A 12124-nucleotide genomic window follows, 5' to 3' on the forward strand; every position below is an offset into this window, starting at 1 on the left:
ATTCAGTCAGCTAAGTGCTAAGCTACGCTAAGCTAAGCTGAGAGAAAACAAGAGTGTAAAACTCCACACCAGAAGCAAAATATGTCGTAATGATGTTGCAAAGGGGGTCAAGGTAGACGTGTACGATGGACGACCACCTCTCTGTCCGTGTTTGAACACCTCTCATCAAGCTAGCAGTTGTTTTAGCTCTCATTGCTGTAGGAATGTTCACCCTCCCTTTTAAAAAAACAAGAGCCTCCTCCGGTTCATCATCGGCTCTTCGTCTCGGGACTCATGTTCCGATCAAAAAGGCTTCAATGCATTTTCTACAAAGTGCAAAGTACACAAGCGTCCAAAAGAAAGACTTGTTAGCTTAGATTCTGAAAGATTAGCTCATAAAACAAACCAAAAAAGTCACTTTAAATATGTAGGTATCTGCAGGCCTGCCTGTACAGAAAAAAAGGCAAAAATAAAACAACAGGTGGATTCTAATCAGGACACATGCCGGGATGAGCAACGTAAAGAAGTGTGGACGATAGAGAATGTTTCAGTGAGTAGCAGAGTGCAATATTAAAGCCATGTGATCCAAGAGAAGCTTTTCTCGTCACATGAAGTTAAAGGAGGCGAAGCAGGACTCGTCAGTGCCACATTTTGTGCTGCACAGAACCTTCTCTTGAAAAGGCAAAACACAAATTGAAAGATGAAGGAGATTCAAGTCATAGTTACAGGGTGAACCCCCCTCGCCGGGTCTCAGGACATCCGCCTCCGACAGACGCCGTCGTCATCGCCGTGCAGGCTCTGTCCTGAGTCGGCCTCAGTGCAGTGGAGATGACCGACCTTCGACCTGGCCCGGGGAAGAACCATCCCAAAACCTCTTTTCTGCCGTCTCCCGTGTCCTTCTTCAGCGGAGCGCTCCAGTCCTCCTCACAGCCTCGACCACCGGTCCTGTGTCTGAGTGTGCTGGGCGGTGTTCGGTGGACGGACTCCTCCAGCAGGTGGTCAGAGGGAGGAACACATTCTGCTAATATTCACTTGTTGGTGATGAATGGATCCACCGAAGGGACTTTTGAGAGGTGAAGAAGAAGGAGGGATGAACTGCTGTGAAACAGCACACATTACTTAAACGCCGAAAACTCCCCTGGGAAGGTAAAAAACAAAGGAGACAGAATTTTAGTGATGGATTGACGAGCATATGTCAGCAGTTATTCAGCTGGTTCTTGAAATAACCCAGTAGACATTTTGAATTCTCAGGTTTGGACAAAACTTCTGAGATTCATGGCAAACTGAAGTGAACATGTAACATTCTGTCGTAAGCTTGGGACAAGAGACAGAGGACACCCTGGACAGATCTCAACTTCTATACATTTAAACCATCACACGGATATCAAATCATAAACACTTCAATAATCCGCCATTAAGTGACGCTAACCTGCTGTTGACCAATGGCGTTTGTGTTTCTGTCATGTGACGTGTGACTTACCTCCACAACTTTATTGACACCACATTAGAACAATTTAATTCGTACAAGTGTTATTTATTTATTTTTTAATTCACAAACATTTTAAACATTGTACAATTACAATTAAGTGCAGCATCGTAGTATATCTCCATGAGGTGAATTATTATGGAGCCTCACATTTTGACCTTATTTTGAGCAGCATAAATCATTAATAAAGCTTTAAAGGAACTCTGTCGATTTATGAGAAAATATATGGTATTCAAGTTTGCCTTATAGTCCCAAAAATATGGTACACTAGTTTATGTGAGTCATTTGTTAACTTTAATTTAGTACCTGAAATGGGTCTACAAGAATAAATCATTTTGGTCTGGTAATTACTGTAAGGGCTTTGCTGTGATGGGATTAGGAGGTTTATTAAACGGATACAGAACAGTGGTTATATAGGGCAACTGCAAGTAACTAGTTACACATGCCTCGACTGCGTAGAAAGAATAGTGTGGTATCTAGAGACTAGGGGTGTCGATGTTTGCAGACACGCCTACAGTAAGAATCAGTTACGAACATGCTTCTCTGAACTGTGGGAGGAAAGTCGAGTGCAGAGACGCAAATAAAACCTACCATAGCCACCGGCCTGTATTGGGGTCTTGGGTGACGCGCAGGCAGGAAGGTAGTTATTTTTACGTAAGAGTTCAACCCTCTGCCCTGTCGAACGAAGCCAAAGCGCTGGCCTATCACAGGTGATGTAAATGTACAATGTTGTAGCTCAACTCTTCAGTTATTGCCATGTGAGAACACACAACAACACTAACAGAAATCCGGGATTCAAAATATGTTCGTTTATTATCTTCTTCTATCTCTCAACACACATCCATCAATGTCAAGAGAACAGCGCACCCAAGTGGTCATTAGGTTCCACTACAGTTATTGTTATCATTTGACAATAATGGTTACAGTTGCTTATAGAGTCAGTAATTGGTTTTGGTTTTCAGTATGAACATCCATAATACCCTGACGAGTAAAAAGTAACAAGGAGAGCGAGCAGGAAGCAACGCCATCCATGTCTACTGAAAACACACTGAAGTCAACCTGAACCCTGGAGTGAACCTTCAAACTGAGAGTCGCTGCAGCTAAAGCTTTACTTGAACTCACCAAGTCACCTGTCTTGGACTTGGGCTCAGTTCAGTGTTTTTATTGTACCTTTTAAAAACAAGGCTCCTGTAGAATGACTAAATAGCCTATATTGTGATGATTGTTATTTGGTGCCCTTTAAAAAGACATTTTTAAGCAACTGGGCTTCATCAAGTATCAAACACATCACACATCACATGATTTTGTTTAATGAGATGACAACTTGTTTGATGTTCAATCCAGTGTTCAGGTTGACTTCAGTGCTTATGTTTTTAGTAGAAGTGAAGCTGTGGTGCTTTAGTTTAATACATGGACACAGCACTAAACTTTGAAAATCACTTTTCAGTAATGGGAGAATTTTTTCTCTATACTGTGCGATTAGTCCCAGAGCCATTTTTCCATTTAGGTTGAAAAGTTTGCCCCCTGAAAAAATGTAATGCCCCCCTTTAAATGTTTTTTCTGCAGCCGGGTCTGAACAAGTGTGTGATCCCACCTGGGGGAAAAGGGGGCGCTCTTCTCTCTTCTTCTTCAGGCAGTCGGCCATCAGCCTCTTCATGGCCTTGGGACAGTTGCTGCGCACCTTGCTGAGGTCCGGCGACAGGTAACCTGGACCCACCATGAATATTATCTGCAGCAGAAACCGTTTCATTACATCTTTGAGAGGACTCTGCTTTATTATAGAAAAAGACTGGAGTGTGACGAACAAACATCTGACCTGGTCTCGGTTGTTGATGTTGGAGTAGGGCAGAGCTCCGGACATGAGCTCATACAGCACGATGCCGAAGGCGTAGACGTCGGACTGGAAGCTGTAGGGATTCTTGTCCTGCAGTCTGATGACCTCAGGAGCCTGAAAGAGCAGTCCTGTCAGGAGGGAGTTCAGGTGAGTCGCGAGGGGCAGCTTCACACTCACCATCCACAGGATAGACCCAGACAGCTGCTCAAACTGGTGTGAGCCGCTCCAGCGGGACTTCACTGTGGCCAGACCGAAGTCACCGATCTTTACCGTCAGGTCCTCGTGGAGGAAAATATCTGGAGGAGAAGTCGTCAAGGACACTTCCTGGGAAGAATGCTCTTCATTTCTGGAGAAAAGATATTCTTACAATTGTAATTCTTTTGTTAGACGTTTGATAAACCAAAGATCAATGGTTGTCTTATCCACAATCAAAATGGGACACCTGTCACTCAAGGAGCTAATGAGTGATAGGAATAACACGAGTTTCAATGCTTTTGATTTTTCTTTTAAAGTAGTTTCATGTAACTTTCAATAACTCCAGACTGGTTGATCTCTCTTAGGATACTGTTGCTCTTCAGATCCCGGTGGATGATTGATTTGGCGTGAAGATAACTGTTCAGGAAAAAACACAAAGCAACATAAGCGAGAAGCACAAACAACAACAAACAAGTGTAGCGACTCACTCCATGCCCTGAGCCGTCTGCCGGGCAATGTCGATGAGCTTGATCATCTCGAACTTGGTCTCCATGATGTGCAGGTGATGGTAGAGACTGGAGCCTTCGCACCACTGGGTGACGATGGCCAGCTGGGGCTTGGTGGTGTAGCCCATGAACAGCAATATGTTCACGTGACGCGTTTTCCTGTCGCACACAAACACAGATGTTTAAGTCCAAGGCAGAGGTCAAAGGTTCGAGTTAGTGACATGAGCTACCTGAGGACTCCCACTTCATTCTTGAAGGCTTGAAGCTGTTGAGGGGTGGGTGCCGTCACGTTCAACATCTTCACAGCAACATCGCCTGAAATTGAAGATTAATAAAATAAGCTGCTTGTTCTAATTCACATGTGTCACACATTCACGGGCAGGAGGGGCCAATACATGCTCGTGTTGATATGTTGACTGATAAAGATGACAGTAGTTAAGATGAGGAATAGAGATTATCAAAAATAAAAGCAAAATTGAGGATGATGAAAGGTTTGTTTGATTAAAATGTAAAAATAAAAAGATAATTCAGACATGATCCTAATCAGAGACATGCTTACTGTTAAATACAGCAAAATGTTAATATTAAAATAAAATAAAATAAAATCGTTTCCTGACTCCCATCGTATATATATGCAAAAAATACACAAAAAAAAGGGTGTGTCGTCCACGTTGTCTGGTACAACTTTTAGCCATCATGAAACATTTTGGCTAGAAAAAAACTCAATAAATTCACACTTTCCCATAATGCCCAGAGACAATTTATCTTAACGAAGTTTCAACATAAAGCATGTTGCAGTAGAACCTCAATGTAAATCAGCTCTGATAGTCCCTGGTTCAAATTGTATTTCAATGCAAACAAAGGCCTTATCATTAGATTCTTGAATGTACTGTAGTACCTTTAAATACTTTTATGGATTCGGGAACCCTAGCAAATCTACATGTTGTTAGACCCACAACCTCAACTGCTAGAAGATTTGTGTGATTGAGTTTGACACCACTTCTCTATTGAGTCTGGTCGAACTATTTAAGCTCATTTTTTTCTTCCCTGTAACATGTTTACAAAGGACCAGGGATTAGTAAAGACACTCGCCACGATAATGATATAAATGGCAGTTACCAAACGTTCGGTTTTGCTGCCATTTTCTTTCTGATTTTGTTTAAAATATATATATTAGGGATAAGGATGTAACGGTCCTAATGTATCCTATTAGTAACAATTTCATAAAAATCATTCACATTGGTATAAAACCTTAATAATTGGAATAAAAAAAAAAATCCATCCCTTATAAAAGAAACTTCATTAACACTAGTCTGTAGACTCTAGCAGCGTTAAACTAAACTATTTAGACCGACTCTTACCGTGCCACTTTCCCTTGAAGACCGTTCCAAATGAACCAGATCCTATCCTCTGACCCAGAGTGATCTGGCCCTCAGATATCTCCCAGTCGTCGCTGGAGTCCCTCCTCCCGAGAGTTTTCTGTTTCACGGCACATCACCATCACCTTCATCATCACCACAGCAACGTTCATCAAAGCACAAAGACGTTTTTTTTTAATCATAAGGCCAAATATTTTTTAATGGAGCTACACTGGTAAATGATACATTTTAAATACTACATTCATTATCAAAAGGCTTGACTTATCTAAGGAATCTCTTAAAAACAGCATCATTTATTTGCATATATTTACCATACAATGATGAAGAAAACGACTCTTTTGAAGTCTGTGTGTAACAAAAGTGCATCACAGTGTTTGAAACAGTAAGATTGAAGTGAATCCCACAACCATGAGAGAGAACATGTGAAAACATAAAGAGGGAAACACACACAGTGGACTTGACACAAGGTAAAGGGGCTGTTGTGCTGGGGTGGAGGTGTAGGTGAAGGAGGAAGAGGATGGGGGAAGAGAGGAAGAACACAGGAACACACAGAGGCCTAACTACCTCGGAAAACAGGCTCGGGCTCAAAATCAAAGACTATGTCATTGGGGTAGGAGTATAGGAGGGGGCTTGAGGTCCGTGTTCGGTGCTTCCTCAAGCAGCGGGCGGGGTGGGTCGGGGGGGCTGCAGGGCAAAAAGAGACAGACACACCATCACTGCTACTCACCCGGCCCCTCTAACCACCAACTGTCCATGGTTTTGCTCATGGCTTTACTGGAGCATTCATCTTACAACTATCACAGTTCCACTTCCTATTTTTAAACATTACCAGTTCAGTGAAGACGATTCTCTGAGACCAATCGTGGCAGAAACTAATACTGGCAACTCTTGATCCTTCTTAACATTTATTGTTAGAAAAATAAGTTTTTCACATTTCCATATTTTTATATTGAAGCAATCATTGACTGTAATTACATCTACCTTTGATTATTATCATTACTATCATTTATATTACAAATGCATTGATATTTAAAAATACAAGACAATATTTGCTTTATTTTTAGTCATGTATGTACTGGAATGGTTCTAACCATCGGTTTTTATTTAACAAAATAATACAGTTAAAGAGTTTATGTTACAAAATTTCTAAACTGCTAATAAATGCAAGTCAAGTGTCGTTTAAGCTAGTTTTTAATTGCATGTAAATCTCCAAAAGGGAAATATATTGAGAGGTGCAGGCTTGTTAAACTGATATATAGATATAATATATATATATATATATATATATATATGAGTCACTTGACAACTGTATTTAACCTAATTACTGTGAATTATGAATGAGAAGTTTATTTTACACACTAGTTTACAGGCAATATTTGAAAAGCACTGCAGAAATACACTAGATAAACAAATACATAAATATGGCTGATATGACAAGATTACTAACAGGTTTTTTTTATTCACCCTGAAACATGACTATTGACATGTGTACCAATTGTTAGTATAGTTACTTATTTAACCAAGTAGCTGACTGTGTAGAAGCTGTTGGATGAATCATTTTATCATATTTGGTTGTTCAAGCAAAGCGAACTACACAAAATTAAATATTATATATGGTATATGGTATTGTCTTTTTCAACATTCCATTTATATTCATATTCATTATTGGGTCTCACACACACACACACACACACACACACACACACACACACACACACACACACACACACACACACACACACACACACACACACACACACACACACACACACACACACACACACACACACACACACAAAAGACTAAGAGCACGCAGACGCGGAATGGTTGGAAAAAAAGCCACAGGATGTTTGGGAAATGTTGCGTGTTGATCTTTACCTCCCTCCGACCTCGGTAAGCACTGATCACGAATCAGATCCTGTAAAGAATCAACATTTGTGTTACTATTATTATAGATAAATAGTTTAAGGAAAGAATATACAACGTCGGATGAAATCATTTGAACATTCATCCATTTTTTTCAGATGCAGGCAGAACCTCTGACTACTTGGTTTCACATTCTTACATCAAAAATCAAGTCATTTATATCAACAACTGTTGCATCTCACATCAATGTTGACAGGCTCGATGGTGTTGATATGGACGTTGGGTGCGGACGACGAGCGGTCCCGCTGCCCAAACTGGTTACGGTGGTCTTCCTCATTGGGCCGGAAACTAGGTGGGATGGGTATGGACTTGGACGGGGACACAGTGGCGTGGCATATGGATCTGGAAAGGTTTGAAGCCATCAATAAGAGAGAGCACAGAGACGAACACGCAGAAAGGGAGAGAGCGGGGATTACCCTGTGGAGTCTGATGGGGGGAGTGAAGGACAGACTTCGGACACGGGGGTCGTCCCTTCTGAAGAAACTTCCTCCTGAGTGAAGGGGTGGTGCTCGAAGAACTTGGAAACTAGCAATAAGCTTGAACCACAAAAGAAAATGTTATTAAAATCAAGTTTAAATGAAGGTTTTTTACTGAATGTTATCCTGCTTATATATTAATCTATAACTGCACACATGTTTATAGATGCATCAGGTTAAAAACAATACTTTCTTCATATTAAATTGTTAATTATTTAGATGCGCTTAAACTGACCATGACCTCAGTGAAGAGTCAACACTTTAAATCACAGCTTAATTTAAGATTTTGTACAACTTCTCAAGTGACACAACTTACTGTAACTGGTCGTAGTTGACACACATAAGAGGAACCTCGGTGCTGCAGCGCTGGTGGAACTTGTACCCCCATGTCTGGCAGCGGAACCCCTGGAAAAGCAGCTTCCTGCAGAAGTCGCAGAAGGCCAGAGTGAAGAAAGTCTTCCTCACCTAAAACTGATCAACTTTAATGCCAAAACAATTTAGAGTCATGAAGATGGAGGAGAACTTAGGTCTGTATCTGATGTGCTGATAAAGTACAATTTATAGTAATAATACCTTTCATTATTAGTCATTATTATTAATGATTTGAACTGATAAACATGTACAGACTCCAGTCAAGCTGGTTTTTTACTAAATAACTTGATTTATATCATATTAAATATAAGAAATAAGTTACTAAGACTCATTGGACAGCAGGTGGCAGTGTCACTTCAGAGATTGCTTGCACGACATTATAGTGTTTAGGTTTTATATGATACAACTTTTAAAATACATAATGGAATATAACAAAAAAAAAAGTGTACCTTGCTACAGACTTTTGTGTTTTTAGTATTAATATGGAACCTTGCAAACATAAGTGAAGTCAATCGCTCACACACGACTGACCACAATGCATCTGATTACAATAATTCAATAATGCTGTTTCACTTTCAAGGGACACAAACATGTTTTCAATACAAAAATAAACCTTTACTTTGGGATACTTTTGTGTTTTTATGTGTGTAATTCATTGCTTCTTGGACAGATCCGTTTAGTCTGTCAATTTCAACAAAGACTAAGACCTATGAGCTTCAGTCTTTACATTAAAATGAAAATACTTGTTTCTTTTTGTTAAAATTAAAAAAGACAATTACATTAAAACTTTCTTTGATAGTTTATTGTCTTGAACACAACAACCACTCTGATCATATTCCTCTCAATACTGCACAAGGAAGTAAAGAAGGATCATCAATGACAGAGAACATATGAAGTGAATCATTATTCTCTGTCTGCTTCACACTCAGGAAGGAATATCACAACTCTTCATCATGGTTAGTGACACCAAACACTTTACAAACACATTTCTTAAGTTAAGAACTATAGAAATGATCCCTGAAAGTATAGTCTTAACTTAACTCTGCACCAACATCACACTCCATCCTCACACCAAACTACTAAAGTGATGGTTAATTAAAAACATTTTTCATTCATTAAATTGCAAGTATATGAGCAACAAAAGACTGTGTTTTAGAGTAAATACAAACATGAATGTAAAATGTATCTAAAAATGTAACTGACACTCCACAGTGACATTTACAGGAAGACTATACATTCATTAAAAAACACAATCAAGAAATACCTCATGAGAAGTGTTTGTTTATGAAACAAATTTAAAAAAGGTATTTGAATATTAATTTGGATTAAATTATATTTTACAAATAATTTTACTTTCTTTCTTTCTGAAATATTGTTCAAGTTATCTTTTTGTCCATTTTTAGTGTCTGTATGAAAAAAAAATCCAACAGTTGATCTTTGTCTTTTATTAAACTGCACTGCCAGTGAAGACATGTGACCATGTGATGTAGTTTCATTCTTTGACTGACAGCAGTTAAGACTATACTTTCAGGGATCATTTCTATAGTTTTTAACTTAAGAAATGTGTTTGTAAAGCATTGTCAGGAGCATCTGGGTGAACATCAATGTGATGTTGTGAAGAAGCTCTCAATAGAACCTGATAAATTTACTAAATAACCCCCACAAACAGAGACATTTCTAAATAATTCACATTTTAAACAAAGGGGTCAAGCATTCTTCCGTGATTTGGACCCGAAAGACGTGTTTCGAAGGACAGAGAAAACACCTGTAGCGGCGCAGACAACGAAGCTAGGAGCCAACATGGCCGACATGGATCTCATCCTGCAAGAACTGAGAGGGTTCTGACAGGAAAGTAAAACTCAATTTCAATCATTAAAAGAAGAGATGTCGGAGCTAAATACAAGGATGGAAGAGGCAGAGGGACGGATGGTGACGGCAGAAGAAAGGCTTCAGAACGTCGAGGAAGTTTATACGGAGATGCTAAAGCTACACGCGAGAGTCGAGGAGAAGATGGTGGACTTGGAAAGTCGATCTAGAAGAGAAAAGAAGAAAAGAATACGGATCTATGGCGTTCCGGAGGGGGCTGAGGAGTCATCCTCCATGATAACTTTAGTGGAGAACTTGCTTCGTGAAGGACTTGGGATGACAGAGAGCAGAGGAGCTGAGGATGGAGAGAGCGCACCGGTCCACTAGACCTCCATCATCGTCAAGTTTCTGAGTTTCTCAACGAAAGAGTCGATTCTTCCCAAGGTGTGGCAGAGCAGAGGATTCTCCTGGAAATCTAACCAAATAAACATGGATCAAGATTATCCTCCAGCCATCATCAAACAGCGGTGCGAGTATGCAGAGGTGCGCAAAGTCCTGAAGGAAAACCAAGTTCAATTTCAGACTCTCTTCACGGCCAGACTACGAGTGAAATACAAAGACGGAACCAGAACCTACGCTACAGTGGAGGAAGCAACGGAGGATCTGAGAAAATGGAGATACGACGTCACACTTGCATGTCAGTTCCTGAGACCCTCCTTTGAGAGTCACTCAAGTTGTTTATTAAGTTGAATGTAATATTGAGTTTGTTAGATTTTCTGGCTTTGTTTATTTGTTTTTGGTTTTTGAGGGGGGAGGGAGCATACCAGTTTTGTGAAATTGTTCAAAAAGGACACCAGTAATGGATAAAAGATCAATAAATATTGTTTTGTTCAATATTAACGGCGTACTCAACGCAGTTAAAAGGGCGAAGATATTGTCAAAAACTTGAGAAAGATAAAATGCACATTGCTTTCTTACAAGAAACACATCTTGATGACATAGAACATGGTAAACTGAATAAATCAGGATTTAAACACGTCTATTATGCTTCTCACAGTTCAGGAAGAAGGAGGGGAGTGACAATCCTCATAAATAACACAGTCAATTACCAGCACATCTCAGAGTATAAAGATAATGAAGGTAGATTTATAACAATTACAGGTAAAGTTGAAGATGATTTGGTGAGTTTCTTTAACGTGTATGTTCCACCTGGGAGTGACTAGTCCTTCTTTAAACGTTTACTTGAAATAATGACAACAAAAAGCCAAGGGATGTTGATTTGTGGGGGCGACTTCAATCTTCCACTTAACCCCAAAATGGACTCATCTAATGGCAAGTCAGACACAAGAAAGATCAACAATAAGTTCAACAATATTATGGAAGAAGTGGGAATTATTGATACTTGGAGAGAGTTGAACTCAAAAAAAATCGAGAATATACACATTACTCAGCAGCTCATAATGTTTACTCTCGTGATCTGTTGTTATCTGTGAAATAGGCCCTAGTAGTGTTTCTGACCACGGTCCTGTCTATATGACGTTTGTCTGGTCAAAAGCTTAGATCTACAGTTTGGAGACTAAATTCAAAAATTTTAAATAGCCACGCTATTAAAGATAAACTGAAAGCTGAAATTGAAGATTATTTAGAATTAAATGATAAAAAGGAAGTATAACCACCAATATTATGGGATGCTCTAAACAAAGGCTGTGTTGAGGAGTAAAATAATTTCTATCTTTTCATAGGAGAAGAAACTCTCAAAAACTTATGGAATTAGAAGACAAACTGAGGACAACTCAAATGAAACTCTCTCAGTCCTCAGATGATGACACTCAATTGAAAGTTCAAAAACTAAGAAAAGAAATAGATGAAATAAATACACATGAAATACAACCAAGCAAAAATACTACGAGGCTGGTGGAAAATCTATGAGGCTCCTGTCCTACAAATTGAGAAAACAGCAAGCTGACCGGTCTATACACAAAATCAGAGACCCCACAACTAAAAAAGTGGAAACTAATCAACAAAACATTCAGAAATGTTTCTTAAAATGTTATGAAAAGCTCTATTCTCAACCTCAAACAGCTAATGTCCACCAGATTGACAAATTATTATCCCATATTGAGCTTCTAATGGTTAACAATGAACAAAACTAAAAATTAACATAA

General features: G+C 39.3%; 1 protein-coding gene, 1 non-coding gene and 2 pseudogenes across 2 annotated transcripts; 1 reads left to right on the plus strand and 3 right to left on the minus strand.

Annotated features, from left to right (window-relative positions):
- Positions 1-701: 701 nt before the first annotated feature.
- Positions 702-12124, minus strand: part of LOC148074730 (serine/threonine-protein kinase B-raf-like) — a 142602-nt pseudogene continuing 131179 nt past the window's right edge.
- Positions 5342-9964, minus strand: LOC148074731 (serine/threonine-protein kinase B-raf-like). The gene is made up of 5 exons (XM_087796030.1): positions 9935-9964; positions 8098-8246; positions 7722-7841; positions 7488-7647; positions 5342-5479 (listed from the first exon to the last, which is right to left on the minus strand). The coding sequence occupies exons 1-5, from the start codon at positions 9962-9964 to the stop codon at positions 5342-5344; spliced, it is 597 nt and encodes a 198-aa protein (XP_087652156.1).
- On the minus strand, positions 8974-9186 carry LOC148074732 (small nucleolar RNA U3). The gene has a single exon (XR_015712036.1). It is a non-coding gene; the product is annotated as a small nucleolar RNA U3 (small nucleolar RNA).
- LOC148074733 (small nucleolar RNA U3) lies at positions 9669-9774 on the plus strand (annotated as a pseudogene).

Source organism: Callionymus lyra, chromosome 7, assembly GCF_982586985.1.
Source record: "Callionymus lyra chromosome 7, fCalLyr1.hap1.1, whole genome shotgun sequence".
Taxonomy (NCBI): domain Eukaryota; kingdom Metazoa; phylum Chordata; class Actinopteri; order Syngnathiformes; family Callionymidae; genus Callionymus; species Callionymus lyra.

What these genes read in the sequence shown, in the direction of transcription:
- LOC148074731 (XM_087796030.1), bottom strand. Translation starts at nt 9,964, where the DNA reads ATGTCGGCCATGTTGGCTCCTAGCTTCGTT. An exon ending in GTCAACTACGACCAGTTACA is followed by an intron (nt 7,842 to 8,097) that starts GTAAGTTGTGTC and finishes TTGTGGTTCAAG; the next exon opens with CTTATTGCTAGTTTCCAAGT. An exon ending in CCCCCATCAGACTCCACAGG is followed by an intron (nt 7,648 to 7,721) that starts GTAATCCCCGCT and finishes AAACCTTTCCAG; the next exon opens with ATCCATATGCCACGCCACTG.